This window comes from Diorhabda carinulata, chromosome 10, assembly GCF_026250575.1.
Source record: "Diorhabda carinulata isolate Delta chromosome 10, icDioCari1.1, whole genome shotgun sequence".
Taxonomy (NCBI): Eukaryota; Metazoa; Arthropoda; class Insecta; order Coleoptera; family Chrysomelidae; genus Diorhabda; species Diorhabda carinulata.
The window spans coordinates 15,007,307-15,027,203 of record NC_079469.1 but is presented as its reverse complement, the minus strand read 5'-3'; the positions used below and the strand labels follow the sequence as shown (position 1 = coordinate 15,027,203).

The window sequence follows — 19,897 nt, the reverse complement described above, 5'->3', positions numbered from 1 at the left end:
ATTTACTTGATATGAGAAAGAGCAATCTAATTTGCCATTTGTCAATCTTTCCTTGTAAATTTTATTAAAAAGGCTAATATCAGTTGTCAATTGTCAATAATATTGATTTTCATAGACATAACAATATGACTATATTTATGGATTGGATTATATCATAAATACTAAAACTATTTCTACATTATGTATTAACTTCTATTAATATCAAATTATGATAATAGTATTGAAAATATAAACGTAGAATAAATCTATAAATGGAAATATAACTGTCGATTCGATATGAAAAAGGCCAGTACGAAAAGAATAAGTGTGATGAGTCACTACAACTTGTCATGTTTGTCATTAAAAGTAAAGTATAAAAATTGTTAATAAACATTAAGTAAATTTTAATTATAAATATAATTTCTTACTATATATATGCGTTAATTCGCACGAAATGTTAATTTCTACGAATATATCACCGAAACATTTAAAGTAGTATGGCAGAGGGTCACAGCAGCGATGATTCAGATCTGGAAACTCATACGGAATTTTCAGGTGTGTTAAGTAAATGGACGAATTACATACACGGATGGCAGGATAGGTACATAGTATTGAAAAACGGTACACTTTCTTATTACAAAAGTGAACAAGAAAGCGGTTACGGATGTAGAGGAGCCCTATCTCTCGCCAAGGCTGTCATAAAAGTGAGGTTATATACAAATAACTAACTTTTATCGAAATATTATCTGCGTGTTCTTTTCCAGCCCCACGAATTTGACGAATGCAGATTTGATGTATCTGTAAATGATTGTGTGTGGTATCTGCGGGCGAATTCGGTTGAAAGTAAACAGAGTTGGGTCGAGGCTTTAGAATCTTTCAAGGTAAGTATTTGTTCTAGCAGTAGCACGACCTATTTTTGTTGTTTTTACAGAAAACGTTGTAAATAAACAATTTCCTTTAGTGTAAACAGGGATTGCCATAAAACTTGATTTATTTTAAGTTTATCTAATCAAAATATTTTAGTTGTGTGATCATCGCCATGAAGTGTTTTAAAGGTCTCTTGTGCGTCAAGGTATCTCAACTCAGTGTAGTTATTTTTGTAAATTTTGGATCATTTTCATATTAGGAAAATCAAAAAATTACAGAAAGTGATAATTAAGGCTTTTATTACACATTTTACAGTTAAATTCGTAGATCTAATCACTTCTGAATGTAACACTAAGTATTATTTAAAGGTAGTGTCATAAATAGGTTATGTGGTGTTGCTACATCTATAATATTTCTTTATTAATGCTACTAATTAGAAAATTTGTTAGATGCTTACCCAGTATTATTTCAATTTAGAACATACTGTATCTGTTTCTTGTTTATTTTTTGACAAAAACTTTTAAATAGAAAGGTGTTGAGATTACAGTGTTGCCTAACTTATTTTTCTTTAGATCTTGGAAATTTTGTTGATTATATGATGTGGTGTTGTGAAATGTAATTTTGGAAAATTCAGTTTATTTAGAAATAAATTGACAATGGGGAAAAATTAAAAATTTGAATTAGCTCAAAAATGTTTTAAATATGTCAAATTACCACATTTTTGTAATAAAAATCTGTTGTTTGTTATATTAATTGGGTTATTTTCAACATTGTGTATATTTCTAATTTTAGCAATCATACTGTATATTATTGAATCAAATTATCACGCCTTTTGTTTGAAAACTGTTTCTTTTGTTTTTTTAAGGAACTGTGAAAATAAGATAATTTCTCAAATAGAAAGATATTGAGGTTACAGTGATGCCCAATTTATTTTTTCCCAGATCTAGGGAAATTTTTTAATTGGATGTGATGTTGTGAAATGTAATGTTTCAGCAAATTCGGTATATTAGCAAGAAATTGGAAAGTGGGAGGGAAATTGAAAAAATTGGAAATTTTAAAAATCTATAAAACCTAATAAAGTCCCAAATCTATTTTGTGAGCTTTTTCTCAAAAATTGGAAATATTCGATCATTTTTTGGATCTAATCAAAGTTGCGGAGTTGCCTAATTCCATTTTGCCTAGATTGAGAGAAATTAGATAATTGTCTACAATTTAATCACATCGGGCTTAAGGTGCTGTCAAACATAATATTCCACAAAAAATCGGAGGAAAATTCGAAAATGGGAGGAAAATGAAACACTAAAAATCAGAAAAACGTGAAAAATTCTTAATATCATCTCTTTTTTTTTTTCGTTTATTGTTATATATAAACAATTTCATTATTAATTGGGTTATTTTAACGTTCACTGTGTATATTTTCAATGCTACTATTCACGCTGTATATTATCGAATAAAGTTATCACACTTTTTGATAAAGAATCCGCTTCCGCTTGCACAATAACAAATTAATCATGAGTAGTTGTCATTTATTTTCGTATATTTAGTCAAAAATGTTGATTTTTACTAGAAAAAAAATCGTTTTATCAAAAAGAACGTTTTAATTCAATCGTGGAGGGCGAGTTACCTGAAAAATTCGTTTCCGTTTCCGCTCGCGCAAGTTTCCAAGGTTGACACATCGTTCTAGTTGCGTTTTTATCTTTTATTATACAGATACATGTCGAATGTTAGACATAAATATGAATTTCTCTACGGTTTTCGTGAAAATTTCATTCCCGCTTCGCATTGGATACCGATGCCCGGATATAAGGTAAAATTTTCCAATTTCCGACGTAAATTTTTGATTTTTTTTTGTTTAAATAGTTTTCTGCAGAAAAAAATCGGTGAGGATCTGTCAGTTGTTGATATTTTACAGGGGTGGTTTCATAAGTTAATATAAAAGCATAGGTAAAGATTGCGACGTTGTCAATTTTATTATTTTTTCTCGAAAGCATGGAAAATTCAATAAATTGTTTGCGAGAAGTAAATGCGAGTAAATTCGAAAAAAATACGAGAAAATATGGGGGGAAAATCAATAATACAGTATTTGAATAAAAGAATAGGAGATAATTCGGGAAAATACAAGAAAATTAGGAACAAAAAACAGAAAATTAGAAAAAAAATTGAAAAATAAGTTGAAAGCTAAAAAAACTTGGCTTGAAGGCTTAAAAGTGTTCTTGAAAACCAAGGAAATGTTAAAAAATTTTATTGAAACGTTTAAAATGCAAAAAAAAAATTTAATTACAAAAAAACTCGGTTGAATATTAGAAAATTCCAAAAAAAAATTATATTCGAAAAAATAAGTGAAAATTCGAATGGGAATCTTCGATATACGGAAAATTTTCGGAAACTCGAAACAAAATACAAGAAAATTGCGGAAAAAATTGCAAAAAGTCTTCAATTTACGAAAATGCTGGAAAATTGGAAAAAATAAAATATATCGAAAAAAATTCGGAAAAAATATGAAAATTAAAATAAAGAATTTTTAATACAAGAAAACAATTGAAACATTCAAAAACATAAACGAAATACGAGAAAATTCGGAAAAAATACGAGAAAATTGAAATAAAACAACTTTAATATACGAAAAATAAAAAATAAGGTAAAAATAAGAAAAAAATCTTCAATATATAGAAGAAACATCTTTATTATACAAAAAAAATCAGAAAATTTGAAAAAACTAAGAAAATTAAAAAAAAATTAATATAAAATAATAGTTGCAAAATTGAGAAAAAATAAAATAAAATTAAAAAATGAAATTAAGAAAATATGAAAGAAAATCAGTAGAAAATATTTTATATGTGGAAAAAATTGAAAAACTCTGATTATAGGAGGAAATTTCTTGAAAAATCTTCAATATTACGAAAAAAGAAATAAAAAAAAAACTAGAAAGATACTAAAAAAATTTTCAATTAGGATAAAAATAGGAAAATTCGGAAATATTTCATCAAATAAAAAACTCTTTTAAATCGTGACAAATTCGAAAATTCGGAAAAAATACAAGAAAATCAGTAAAAATACTTTTACATGCGATAAAATTGGAAAAATTTGAAAAAATGAGAAATTACGAAAAAATTTTCAAAAAACGAGAAATTACCAGTAAATTTTGAAAAAATGTAGTTAGTTAGTATACGAAAAGTATCAAAAAATTCGATAAAAAAAATAAAGAAAAATAAAATTCTTAATTTGGGCAAAAATAGGAAAATTCGAAAGAAAAAATTGAAAAAAAATCATCACACCGTATTAGAATTTCCAATTTTTCTTTTTGTCATTTATCCGTCCCAAAATGAATAACAAAATAATCAAATCAATTTAATCCGATCAGGTCGAATCTGGTTACGGCACCGGCTCCGAAAACAGCCTGAAACGTCATGGTTCGACTGTCAGTCTGCAATCGAACACGTTCAGTACCGCTTCCGGTAACAGTTTCAAAAAATCCTCGCGAAACGTCAAAGAAAAATTAGCCGAAATAGGCACTTTCAAAGACATATTATGCAGACAAATCGACACCTTGCAAGGGTATTTCGATTATTGCGTTAAGCATGCCAAAAACGGACCGCCCTTCGCGGACAAAGTGCTCGATTTCAAAGGGGAGGCGTTGACTTTCAAATCGACCACTACGGCAGTCATAGAAACCTTGGAACATTGTGCGGAATTGATGACCCAACGTGAGGAATCTTGGCGGAAACGACTCGATAAAGAAGTGGAGAAACGCAAAAGGGCCGAGGCTTTATCGCAATCGTATTTCACGCAAATACAGAAGATCAGAAATGTACATCCGGGACCGGACCTCGAGGTGAGTTTGGAACAATTTCTTTTTCTTTTTTTTTTCCAGGTTTTTGTCGACGAAATCGGAATGCGGAATCGTTACTTTGTGTAAGGAAACCCGAATTTTATCGCTTTTTTCCAATATCTTCTGTATTTGTATGAATGGACTATACATTTCCTTATATCGTATCGTTTTTCGATATTTTCACTTTTTGTATGAACGGACTATACTTTTTATAAATTCGTGTTGTTGATTACTCCAATGTATCTTCGTTATGTGTATGAATGGACTATACATTTCCAAATATTGTGAATTTAGTAGATTCTTAATATTTCCACTTTTTGTATGAACGGACTATACTTTTTATGAAATCGTATTGTTGGTCAATTTAATATTTGTTCGTTATGTGTATGAATGGACTGTACATTTCCAAATATTGTTTATTTAGTAGTTTCTTAATATTTTCACTTTTTGTATGAACGGACTATACTTTTTATAAATTCGTGTTGTTGATTACTCCAATGTATCTTCGTTATGTGTATGAATGGACTATACATTTCCAAATATTGTGAATTTAGTAGATTCTTAATATTTCCACTTTTTGTATGAACGGACTATACTTTTTATGAAATCGTATTGTTGGTCAATTTAATATTTGTTCGTTATGTGTATGAATGGACTATACATTTCCAAATATTGTGAATTTAGTAGATTCTTAATATTTCCACTTTTTGTATGAACGGACTATACTTTTTATGAAATCGTATTGTTGGTCAATTTAATATTTGTTCGTTATGTGTATGAATGGACTATACATTTCCAAATATTGTTTATTTAGTAGATTCTTAATATTTTCACTTTTTGTATGAACGGACTATACTTTTTGTAAATTCGTGTTGTTGATTACTCCAATGTATCTTCGTTATGTGTATGAATGGACTATACATTTCCAAATATTGTGAATTTAGTAGATTCTTAATATTTCCACTTTTTGTATGAACGGACTATACTTTTTATGAAATCGTATTGTTGGTCAATTTAATATTTGTTCGTTATGTGTATGAATGGACTATACATTTCCAAATATTGTTTATTTAGTAGATTCTTAATATTTTCACTTTTTGTATGAACGGACTATACTTTTTGTAAATTCGTGTTGTTGATTACTCCAATGTATCTTCGTTATGTGTATGAATGGACTATACATTTCCAAATATTGTGAATTTAGTAGATTCTTAATATTTCCACTTTTTGTATGAACGGACTATACTTTTTATGAAATCGTATTGTTGGTCAATTTAATATTTGTTCGTTATGTGTATGAATGTACTATACATTTCCAAATATTGTTTATTTAGTAGATTCTTAATATTTTCACTTTTTGTATGAACGGACTATACTTTTTGTAAATTCGTGTTGTTGATTACTCCAATGTATCTTCGTTATGTGTATGAATGGACTATACATTTCCAAATATTGTGAATTTAGTAGATTCTTAATATTTCCACTTTTTGTATGAACGGACTATACTTTTTATGAAATCGTATTGTTGGTCAATTTAATATTTGTTCGTTATGTGTATGAATGTACTATACATTTCCAAATATTGTTTATTTAGTAGATTCTTAATATTTTCACTTTTTGTATGAACGGACTATACTTTTTGTAAATTCGTGTTGTTGATTACTCCAATGTATCTTCGTTATGTGTATGAATGGACTATACATTTCCAAATATTGTGAATTTAGTAGATTCTTAATATTTCCACTTTTTGTATGAACGGACTATACTTTTTATGAAATCGTATTGTTGGTCAATTTAATATTTGTTCGTTATGTGTATGAATGGACTATACATTTCCAAATATTGTGAATTTAGTAGATTCTTAATATTTCCACTTTTTGTATGAACGGACTATACTTTTTATGAAATCGTATTGTTGGTCAATTTAATATTTGTTCGTTATGTGTATGAATGGACTATACATTTCCAAATATTGTTTATTTAGTAGATTCTTAATATTTTCACTTTTTGTATGAACGGACTATACTTTTTGTAAATTCGTGTTGTTGATTACTCCAATGTATCTTCGTTATGTGTATGAATGGACTATACATTTCCAAATATTGTGAATTTAGTAGATTCTTAATATTTCCACTTTTTGTATGAACGGACTATACTTTTTATGAAATCGTATTGTTGGTCAATTTAATATTTGTTCGTTATGTGTATGAATGGACTATACATTTCCAAATATTGTTTATTTAGTAGATTCTTAATATTTTCACTTTTTGTATGAACGGACTATACTTTTTGTAAATTCGTGTTGTTGATTACTCCAATGTATCTTCGTTATGTGTATGAATGGACTATACATTTCCAAATATTGTTTATTTAGTAGATTCTTAATATTTTCACTTTTTGTATGAACGGACTATACTTTTTGTAAATTCGTGTTGTTGATTACTCCAATGTATCTTCGTTATGTGTATGAATGGACTATACATTTCCAAATATTGTGAATTTAGTAGATTCTTAATATTTCCACTTTTTGTATGAACGGACTATACTTTTTATGAAATCGTATTGTTGGTCAATTTAATATTTGTTCGTTATGTGTATGAATGGACTATACATTTCCAAATATTGTGAATTTAGTAGATTCTTAATATTTCCACTTTTTGTATGAACGGACTATACTTTTTATGAAATCGTATTGTTGGTCAATTTAATATTTGTTCGTTATGTGTATGAATGGACTATACATTTCCAAATATTGTTTATTTAGTAGATTCTTAATATTTTCACTTTTTGTATGAACGGACTATACTTTTTGTAAATTCGTGTTGTTGATTACTCCAATGTATCTTCGTTATGTGTATGAATGGACTATACATTTCCAAATATTGTGAATTTAGTAGATTCTTAATATTTCCACTTTTTGTATGAACGGACTATACTTTTTATGAAATCGTATTGTTGGTCAATTTAATATTTGTTCGTTATGTGTATGAATGGACTATACATTTCCAAATATTGTTTATTTAGTAGATTCTTAATATTTTCACTTTTTGTATGAACGGACTATACTTTTTGTAAATTCGTGTTGTTGATTACTCCAATGTATCTTCGTTATGTGTATGAATGGACTATACATTTCCAAATATTGTGAATTTAGTAGATTCTTAATATTTCCACTTTTTGTATGAACGGACTATACTTTTTATGAAATCGTATTGTTGGTCAATTTAATATTTGTTCGTTATGTGTATGAATGTACTATACATTTCCAAATATTGTTTATTTAGTAGATTCTTAATATTTTCACTTTTTGTATGAACGGACTATACTTTTTGTAAATTCGTGTTGTTGATTACTCCAATGTATCTTCGTTATGTGTATGAATGGACTATACATTTCCAAATATTGTGAATTTAGTAGATTCTTAATATTTCCACTTTTTGTATGAACGGACTATACTTTTTATGAAATCGTATTGTTGGTCAATTTAATATTTGTTCGTTATGTGTATGAATGGACTATACATTTCCAAATATTGTTTATTTAGTAGATTCTTAATATTTTCACTTTTTGTATGAACGGACTATACTTTTTATAAATTCGTGTTGTTGATTACTCCAATGTATCTTCGTTATGTGTATGAATGGACTATACATTTCCAAATATTGTGAATTTAGTAGATTCTTAATATTTCCACTTTTTGTATGAACGGACTATACTTTTTATGAAATCGTATTGTTGGTCAATTTAATATTTGTTCGTTATGTGTATGAATGTACTATACATTTCCAAATATTGTTTATTTAGTAGATTCTTAATATTTTCACTTTTTGTATGAACGGACTATACTTTTTGTAAATTCGTGTTGTTGATTACTCCAATGTATCTTCGTTATGTGTATGAATGGACTATACATTTCCAAATATTGTGAATTTAGTAGATTCTTAATATTTCCACTTTTTGTATGAACGGACTATACTTTTTATGAAATCGTATTGTTGGTCAATTTAATATTTGTTCGTTATGTGTATGAATGGACTATACATTTCCAAATATTGTTTATTTAGTAGTTTCTTAATATTTTCACTTTTTGTATGAACGGACTATACTTTTTGTAAATTCGTGTTGTTGATTACTCTAATGTATCTTCGTTATGTGTATGAATGGACTATACATTTCCAAATATTGTGAATTTAGTAGATTCTTAATATTTCCACTTTTTGTATGAACGGACTATACTTTTTATGAAATCGTATTGTTGGTCAATTTAATATTTGTTCGTTATGTGTATGAATGGACTATACATTTCCAAATATTGTTTATTTAGTAGTTTCTTAATATTTTCACTTTTTGTATGAACGGACTATACTTTTTGTAAATTCGTGTTGTTGATTACTCCAATGTATCTTCGTTATGTGTATGAATGGACTATACATTTCCAAATATTGTGTATTTAGTAGATTCTTAATATTTCCACTTTTTGTATGAACGGACTATACTTTTTATGAAATCGTATTGTTGGTCAATTTAATATTTGTTCGTTATGTGTATGAATGGACTATACATTTCCAAATATTGTTTATTTAGTAGTTTCTTAATATTTTCACTTTTTGTATGAACGGACTATACTTTTTGTAAATTCGTGTTGTTGATTACTCCAATGTATCTTCGTTATGTGTATAAATGGACTATACATTTCCAAATATTGTGAATTTAGTAGATTCTTAATATTTCCACTTTTTGTATGAACGGACTATACTTTTTGTAAATTCGTGTTGTTGGTCAACTTAATATTTGTTCGTTATGTGTATGAATGGACTATACATTTCCAAATATTGTTTATTTAGTAGATTCTTAATATTTTCACTTTTTGTATGAACGGACTATACTTTTTGTAAATTCGTGTTGTTGATTACTCCAATGTATCTTCGTTATGTGTATGAATGGACTATACATTTCCAAATATTGTGAATTTAGTAGATTCTTAATATTTCCACTTTTTGTATGAACGGACTATACTTTTTATGAAATCGTATTGTTGGTCAATTTAATATTTGTTCGTTATGTGTATGAATGGACTATACATTTCCAAATATTGTTTATTTAGTAGTTTCTTAATATTTTCACTTTTTGTATGAACGGACTATACTTTTTGTAAATTCGTGTTGTTGATTACTCTAATGTATCTTCGTTATGTGTATGAATGGACTATACATTTCCAAATATTGTGAATTTAGTAGATTCTTAATATTTCCACTTTTTGTATGAACGGACTATACTTTTTATGAAATCGTATTGTTGGTCAATTTAATATTTGTTCGTTATGTGTATGAATGGACTATACATTTCCAAATATTGTTTATTTAGTAGATTCTTAATATTTTCACTTTTTGTATGAACGGACTATACTTTTTGTAAATTCGTGTTGTTGATTACTCCAATGTATCTTCGTTATGTGTATGAATGGACTATACATTTCCAAATATTGTGAATTTAGTAGATTCTTAATATTTCCACTTTTTGTATGAACGGACTATACTTTTTATGAAATCGTATTGTTGGTCAATTTAATATTTGTTCGTTATGTGTATGAATGGACTATACATTTCCAAATATTGTTTATTTAGTAGTTTCTTAATATTTTCACTTTTTGTATGAACGGACTATACTTTTTGTAAATTCGTGTTGTTGATTACTCCAATGTATCTTCGTTATGTGTATAAATGGACTATACATTTCCAAATATTGTGAATTTAGTAGATTCTTAATATTTCCACTTTTTGTATGAACGGACTATACTTTTTGTAAATTCGTGTTGTTGGTCAACTTAATATTTGTTCGTTATGTGTATGAATGGACTATACATTTCCAAATATTGTTTATTTAGTAGATTCTTAATATTTTCACTTTTTGTATGAACGGACTATACTTTTTGTAAATTCGTGTTGTTGGTCAACTTAATATTTGTTCGTTATGTGTATGAATGGACTATACATTTCCAAATATTGTTTATTTAGTAGATTCTTAATATTTTCACTTTTTGTATGAACGGACTATACTTTTTATGAAATCGTATTGTTGGTCAATTTAATATTTGTTCGTTATGTGTATGAATGGACTATACATTTCCAAATATTGTTTATTTAGTAGATTCTCAATATTTTCACTTTTTGTATGAACGGACTATACTTTTTATAAATTCGTGTTGTTGGTTACAAGTGGAGGTAAGTTTATTACTATCATTAAAAAAATGTTTGCAATGTTGATCTATCAACAAATATTACCATGTGATCTAAATAACCTAATTTCTTTAAAAACTAGTATAATTATCATATTTATATTTGGATAAGTATTTAGATAAAAACCTCACATTTTTCCATCGTTTTTAGTGACTTTATTTTTGGTTACTACTTTGAGGTGATATTTAATGATTATTGAAATTTGATTTTTAACTTTGAACTCTCAGTTTCAATTTCAATGTTTCAATTATGATAATTTAACATATTTACATTTGTCTTATCAATGAATAACTAACAGTTATAAACGACTACACATTTTGACCAATTAAATAACATCAATAATCTAATGAAGATAAAAATTGTATCAACATTACATGTTACAAGTACTCAGTACGTATTTTGAAATTTAATCTAAAAAAAATATACTTGAATTATTTTGAAGTGACTTTATTCATTTTACTTGAGCCGATTCTGTTCGATTTATAAATTATTCATTAACAATCATTTAAAAAAATTGGATTTAAATTATTTGAAGTGGCATTATTCATTATGCTTGAGCCGATCCTGTTCAATTTATAAATTATACATTAACAATAATTTAAAAAAATTAAATTTGAATTATTTGAAGTGACATTATTCATATACTTGAGACGATCCTGTTCGATTTATAAATTATACATTATCATTCATTGCATTCGAATTATGATATTCATTCAATAAGGTAGTATTTCATACCCACTTACGTGATTAAATATTTATGGCAAGGTAAAATTTATCATACTGTATATTTATTATTTTGAAATGTGTTTATTTTACGTAATTAATTTTTTTGTAACATATAAACGTTTTATTTCGATATTACGATAAAGAAAGTACATAAATTTATTACTCAGTATATTTAATAAAAAAATTTTTTTTTTCAAAATTTTTATTAATACGTATCTTGATTATAGAATTAAATTAAATACAGAGAGACCATCGGATTTTATTACTTTCTGTACGGAACTAACAGCGATCGAATCAGAATAGAAAGTGATAACAGTAGTTAGTATTTCTCTCTATTTTTAGTATTAATTCTATAATTTTCATATTCTTTTCTTCGTAATTTGGTCTTGGTCTATGAGACTACGATCACTACAGAATAGGTTAAAACATTATACGGTAGAGGCAATGTCATTAAAAAAAAGAAGAATAACCTAAAATTTACGTATCATTCAAAGTGGTTAGCTTAGGTTTTTAAAGTGGTAAAAAATACGTAATTAGTTAATTATTCGTATTAAATATAAAATGAAACGATCAATTGTGTGTGTAGCCGACCCTGACTACCATAAAACACCCGCGCTAAACATTTATTCAGTCTTCCAACGGCAGTTAAATGTATAACAATTGATATTTCGTTTTTTACGTGGTGTTACAATGAAATTTCGTGGATATAAAATTGTAAGTAAAAATATTTTTGATGCTTCGTTAAAATTAATTAAACCTCGACCTTAATTTTTCGATTTTAATTGTACGTGGTGGTAAAAAAAAAATCTGGTGTATTCGATGTTTGTTTTCCATAAATCTATGAAAAATTTCGTTTCAAATTGATTAAATTGACGTGTGATTCGAAATCAGGTGATCGTAATTGGTACACGTGGTTTGATATACGAGGTTAAATCGAATTGTTTACATTAAAATTACGAATCTATTGTTTATATGGAAGTTACAATTATTGACCTCAAATAGTGACAATTGCATTCAAATTTATTCGAATTTTTTCAAAAAATTACGTAAATAGTGTGTTTATTATCGTCTAGTTTGGAAAAAATGCGTAAATGGTTTATTTAGCTTAGTGATTTCGATATTTTGAATTGGTGGTTGGTATTTTAACGAAAATTATTGATAATGAGTATTAGTTTTTGATGAATTTTCGTTTTTGCGTGAGATTGACGTATGTTTGTTGTTAGGAAGGACCTCACAGTGTTTTGGCCGACGACGAATTTTACGATGCTCTAGAATCCGGTCTGGATAAGATGGAGGAGGAACAGGAATTGAGGGATAGATTGAAAACGGGTCAAATGGTACCCGATACTCCTCCTCCTTCGACGTCGCCCGCTACTTTACACCGACTTTGGCCGGAGGTATATTTAAACATTAATTTGATTAATAATTTGTTTTTTTTTATGTTGAGAAATTGTGTTTTTCGGGATTTTTTATAAGTGACATTATGTTTTATTGAGTGAAATGTTTTATTTTGTAGCTTTTGTTTCTTTTATTGATAAATTGATCTTTATTAATGCCTTACCGTTTGTTTGACATGTCTTAGAGTCAATATTTCTGTTTTTAGAGCCCATTTTCCACTTAGAACGTCTTCTAGAAACATTACGAACAAGTTCTATGAAAACAAAACTCAATAATTTCCAATAGAATGTCCTTATAACCCATTTGATAGGTCTTGGTGTCATTATTGTCGTTGTAATCGATTTGTTCGCTCTATTTTTTAGATTTTATGTCAAAATATCTATTTTTAGCACCAGTTAGACATGTTCTAGCATCCTGTTTTGAGGTTACGGAGTTTCTATTGTCCTTTTCAATTATCAATTGTTCTCTATGGATTATCTATTGTCAATTAATAATCGATAATAGATTTTTGTTTAGCAAATGACGTTTAGCTATGATCATTTGTCATTTTCAATTTTCTATTGTCGTTTATTGATTATCGATTGTGTCTATCTATTCTTGATTCATGTGTATGGATTATCGATTATCAACTTTTGTTAGTCGATTCTCGATTATCGATTGTAATCAAATAATAATCTATTATCGATTGTCGTTTGTCTATTATCAAATGTCCTTTGACGTCTCAGTTGTCAATTTTCGATTGTCTATTCTGTCGAATAAGATGTTTCCTTTTCAAAAATTCATTTTTCCATACTGTATATATCCAATTATTTTATTTTTGTATTTTTTGTACATAACCTATAATGTTTTAAATTTCCATTTTTTTTTTTTGGTAAAAAATATCAGATCGAACACGTGGTACACACCCAAATAGAAATCGCCAAAATGGGTATCGGCGAATGCGGCGTCGGTTGGCAATTATTCGCCGAAGATGGCGAAATGAAAATGTACCGGCGAGAAGAAGAAGTCGACGGTATGGTGTGCGACCCCCTTAAAGCCGTACACGTAGTGAAAGGCATCACCGGACACGAAGTCTGCCATTATTTCTTCACCCCCCAATACCGATACGATTGGGAAAGTAAGCTACACCGAAAAAAAAAATTCCTTAAAGAAAAAACAAAATGACGTGTTTAATTCCAGCCACCTTGGAACACATGACGGTCCTGGAAACCATATCGGAGGACACTCTGGTATTTTTGCAAACCCACAAAAGGATTTGGCCTGCAAGTCAACGCGAAGGACTGTTCTGGTCGCATATAAGGAAATTGCCCAACGAAAAAGATCGAGACGGTCCTGATATTTGGGCGGTGGTTAATAATTCCATGGATTATCCCGGTTATCCTGTAAGGATTGTTTGCTTTTCTTGTCGATTTTCCATAAAGTTTTTTCTTCTTTGCAGGCTAACAACGGTAAATGCGTGAGGATTTTCTTGACGGTGTGTCTGTTGTGTCAGACTACCGTCGATCCTCCCAAGGACGGTAAATCGTTGACGAGGGACAATTTATCGTGTAAAATAACTTACTGCTCCGTAGGTACGTAAAAATCCGGTAGATTGGTATTTGAATAGTGTTTTGATGGTTTTATTGTTTTTGTTTCAGTGAATCCCGGGGGTTGGGCGCCGGCTTCGGTGTTGAGGGCGGTTTATAAGAGGGAGTATCCTAAATTTTTGAAACGTTTCACAGGTTATGTCAAAAATCAAACGATACATAAGCCGATTATGTTTTGATCGATATTGTTAAGTCTATTTTATTACAAATTCGTTTGTTTATTATATAAATACTATTAAATATTAAATAAATAATCAAATTTGTTTATTGTTGTTTTTTTTTTTAATTTTCCTGCACCCCATATGTTAAAAGATAGGATACCATAACGGGAAAATATCAAAATAAAACTGGGTGCGCCATCTATACTAGAGGGTCTAAAATACTTCACAAATTCTACTAATTTCTGAATATACAGTAGACTGAAGAATAAAGTTTGAGTATTATCGGAAAGATGGCGATGCATGGATTACAAATTATATTATAACAATGGAAAACCCAAAGTACTAGTTAAAGAAATATAATTGATAGCGCCATCTAGCAATCAGATGCCGAAATTTGGATTAATTTTCTAGACTTTTCACATTTTTATGCTGTGGTTTGGCTATTATCCAACAGATGGTGATACTATTTCACGAATTGATTTTTTTAATGGTGATTCATTTAAATACTATTGTGGCGCCACCTAGCATTAACATACCGAAGTTAGAATTTAGATTCAAGGAAATCTTCTCGATTTTGAACTTTTTATGCTGTAGTTTGACCATTATCTATCAGATGGCGAAACAATTTCACGAATTAATTGCATTAATGGTGATTCATTTCAATAAATTTGTGTTGCCATCTAGCAATCGGATGCCGAAGTTTGAATTTAATTTAACGTTAATCTTCTAGATTTTTTAAATTTTTACTCTGTAGTTTGATCATTATCTATTAGATGGCGATACTAGTTCACGAATTAATTGCATTAATTTAGATAACATTTGTGGCGCCATCTAGTATCAAGATGCCGGAACTAGTATGTAATTAATGAATTTATGACTCTTACAATCAGCTATAATTATAAATCGACTGGACCACTACAGTTTCTATAGATGATTAGTCCATTCAAATTAGACTTATTTAAAAGACAATTGTCATTTTTCGGATGAAGATTCTAATTTAAATCATGAAACCAGCTAAATAATGATTTCATTTCGAAAAAGGTAAATTTTTTCAAAATTAAAAATAATAAACACGTATTCAATATCTTCTTTCATTACTAATTAATTTAATCAAAAAATTTATGACCCTTACATCCAGCTCTAATTATAATTCGACTGGACTACCACAGTTTCTATAGATGATTAGTCCATTCAAATTAGACTTATATGTAAGATAATTGCTATTTTTCGGATGAAGATTCTAATTTAAATCATGAAACTGGCTAAATTATGATTTCATTTCGAAAAAGTTAAGTTTTTCGAAAATTGAAAATAATAAACACGTATTCAATATCTTCTTTCATTACTAATTAATTTAATCAAAAAATTTATGACCCTTACATCCAGCTCTACTTATAATTCGACTGGACTACTACAGTTTCTTTAGATGATTAGTCCATTCAAATTAGACTTATATGTAAGATAATTGCTATTTTTCGGATAAAGATTCTAATTTAAATCATGAAACTGGCTAAATTATGATTTCATTTCGAAAAAGGTAAGTTTTTCGAAAATTGAAAATAATAAACACGTATTCAATATCTTCTTTCATTACTAATTAATTCAATCAAAAATTTTATGACCCTTACATCCAGCTCTACTTATAATTCGACTGGACTACTATAGTTTCTTTAGATGATTAGTCCATTCAAATTAGACTTATATGTAAGATAATTGCTATTTTTCGGATAAAGATTCTAATTTAAATCATGAAACTGGCTAAATGATGATTTCATTTCGAAAAAGGTAAGTTTTTCGAAAATTGAAAATAATAAACACGTATTCAATATCTTCATTCATTACTAATTAATTTAATCAAAACATTTATGACCCTTACATCCAGCTCTAATTGTAATTCGACTGGACTACTACAGTTTCTTTAGATGATTAGTCCATTCAAATTAGACTTATATGTAAGACATTTGCTAATGAAAGAAGATATCGTCAAAAATATTGTACCCAATCAAATTCCTTATTCTTTTTAATACGAAACATACAAAAAAAATATGACAGTTATTTTCAAACGTCAACGAATCATATACGAATACAAAACACCCTTAAACGCGTCCGTTTCGAATTATTTTATCAGCCCCTCTACGTCCATGGCTTTTATCTTGGATGCGTTAGTCGCGAGCGTGTTTCTGACAGGAAAATATGATGTGATCGATTCCCAAATCATTTTTCATACTCGGATTGTTTTATTATAGGAACGTATGTTTACTCTTTTGTTCGGAGTTAAATAAAACGTGCGACGAGGGTAAATACAAATCATTGGTTACGCCTTTTTACCAATCTTGCGCTCAACTACCTTTTCCGATTTAAAATATTCTATAAATAATGACAGTACAACGTTTGGTCGGATGTATTTGAAGGTTATTCGATGTGTTATATCAATTAGTAGGTTAGTCTTCTTCTTTTTCATCTAAAATTAATTTGGTAAGTTTTCGAAATCGCCCTGAATAATATTTGAGTTGACAGAAATAGTGTCGGGCAGTGTATTTACGAGAGTATCGAAAAAAAAATGACGAACTAATGCATTGAATAGATAATAAAATTTGTTGACTGATTTTTTTTGTTAATTACATTTCAATTTATATCCGAGCGTGAAATATTGAATCATTTTATAGAAATAAATTGAGATTTTAATTGAATTTAGAATAAAATATTTTATTTTCCATTTATACGAACAATTCTTATTTATCTTGACGTGTATGATGAGTTTAATCGTCCTGTATATTTGATTAAATCTAAACTATCGATATTATCAATAATCGACATTTCAATTTACCCTGTATAATTATTATTCAAGAATTGATCATGATTCCAAAGCCCTACGAGGTCTTATAACAACGAACACCGCCCTGTATAAATTTTTGTCGATTATTTTAATTCCTTTTTAACAACGAGGATTTTTCAACATCTCGACAATACCCTGTATAATAATTAGAGAAATTATCATTATATCCTTAGGTGGACGAAGTTTTTGACAACGAATACCACCCTGTATAATAGTGATTATCATAATGTAGTTTATCCAAATACCAATACGTGTCTGGAAAATAGGGGAGAGTGGCGCGTGCGGTTAAAAACAATTTTAATAACCAACTTTCTCATTTCCACTCGTAAAAGTTGAATTTTTTTTATACAAAAAAGACAGTATTTTGAGTTTTTTTCGAAATTTGACCCGAAAAACGTTCGAGTTGAGACAATTTCTAATAGATGTCGTTAGTTATACCATTTCCATACACTTTCCAAGTGGTTATACTGAAGGATGGAACTGGAAAATGGGGGAGAGTGGTGCTTATAATGTGAACAATTTGAATAACCAACTTTCTCATTTCCACTCGTAAAAATTGAAATTTTTTTATACAAAAAGACAGTATTTTGAGTTTTTTTCGAAATTTGACCCGAAAAACGTTCGAGTTGAGACAATTTCTAATAGATGTCGTTAGTTATGCCATATCCATACACTTTCCAAGTCGTTATACTGAATGATGAAACTGGAAAATGGGGGAGAGTGGTGCTTATAATGTGAACAATTTTAATAACCAACTTTCCTATTTCCACTCGTAAAAATTGAAATTTTTTTATACAAAAAGACAGTATTTTGAGTTTTTTTCGAAATTTGACCCGAAAAACGTTCGAGTTGAGACAATTTCTAATAGATGTCGTTAGTTATGCCATTTCCATACACTTTCCAAGTGGTTATACTGAATGATGAAACTGGAAAATGGGGGAGAGTGGTGCTTATAATGTGAACAATTTTAATAACCAACTTTCCTATTTCCACTCGTAAAAATTGAATTTTTTTTCATATAAAAAGATAAAATGAACATTTGAAATCAAATTATGGCAACGTTGCCTTTCAAGTACGAACCTCATATGAAAATATGATTTACGAAATTGCTCTCCTGAAAATCTGTGTATTAACGGCTTATGCGACGAACGTTCGATGTCCAAGAAGGGGTCATTCAACACGCTATCGCACTATCTTTGATTACATCACTTTCACTTTATTTGTATGTGCATTCATATATATATATATATATATATATATATATATATATATATATATATATATATTTGTCATTTCAATGGGATAAGCCCCTCGGCCCCCTTATTTATAAGATATATGCTTCTAAAATGTTTATGTGGTAATGAAAACCGTTTTTCGAAATTTGAATTGGAAACGACGAACCGTCCTCAGTGAATTTGTTTTTAAAATACAAGTAATAAATCCACGATGGAAAAACAGACCGTAAAATATTCCCATATGTATAACGATGGTTTTAGGAATATTGAAAATGGCGTAAAAACGGCCTGATAAGGATAATGAGGCGGAATTATTAGATTAGAATATTGTCCTTCATACATTTTGATTATATTTGATCATTATTATAATCAAATTCGACTGAAAACACCTTTCAACATCCCATCCTGATGATTCTGACGAAGATAATGCTGTGTATTTATTAAATCACTACAATTTTCCCTGTACTTGACAATTGTATTGAGTTTTGAATGTTTCTGATAGTTAAAACAATCAAATTCGACTGAAAACACCTTTCAACATCCCATCCTGATGATTCTGACGAAGATAATGCTGTGTATTTATTAAATCACTACAATTTTCCCTGTACTTGACAATTGTATTGAGTTTTGAATGTTTCTGATAGTTAAAACAATCAAATTCGACTGAAAACACCTTTCAACATCCCATCCTGATGATTCTGACGAAGATAATGCTGTGTATTTATTAAATCACTACAATTTTCCCTGTACTTGACAATTGTATTGAGTTTTGAATGTTTCTGATAGTTAAAACAATCAAATTCGACTGAAAACACCTTTCAACATCCCATCCTGATGATTCTGACGAAGATAATGCTGTGTATTTATTAAATCACTACAATTTTCCCTGTACTTGACAATTATATTGAGTTTTGAATGTTTCTGATAGTTAAAACAATCAAATTCGACTGAAAACACCTTTCAACATCCCATCCTGATGATTCTGACGAAGATAATGATGTGTATTTATTAAATCACTACAATTTTCCCTGTCCTCGACAATTA

General features: G+C 28.7%; 1 protein-coding gene across 1 annotated transcript; it reads left to right on the top strand.

The window, feature by feature from the left end:
- Positions 1-291: 291 nt before the first annotated feature.
- On the top strand, positions 292-14,884 carry LOC130898701 (ceramide transfer protein). The gene is made up of 8 exons (XM_057808166.1): positions 292-683; positions 744-860; positions 4,208-4,678; positions 12,861-13,034; positions 13,921-14,152; positions 14,215-14,417; positions 14,474-14,606; positions 14,673-14,884. The coding sequence occupies exons 1-8, from the start codon at positions 477-479 to the stop codon at positions 14,798-14,800; spliced, it is 1,665 nt and encodes a 554-aa protein (XP_057664149.1). The 5' UTR covers positions 292-476; the 3' UTR covers positions 14,801-14,884.
- Positions 14,885-19,897: the final 5,013 nt, after the last annotated feature.

Excerpts from the sequence above, each read along its gene's own strand:
- LOC130898701 (XM_057808166.1), top strand. The coding sequence starts at position 477 with ATGGCAGAGGGTCACAGCAGCGATGATTCAGATCTGGAAACTCATACG. Across the intron at positions 14,153-14,214 it reads ATACCGATACGATTGGGAAA|CCACCTTGGAACACATGACG; the intron begins GTAAGCTACACC and ends GTTTAATTCCAG. Across the intron at positions 14,418-14,473 it reads TGGATTATCCCGGTTATCCT|GCTAACAACGGTAAATGCGT; the intron begins GTAAGGATTGTT and ends TCTTCTTTGCAG.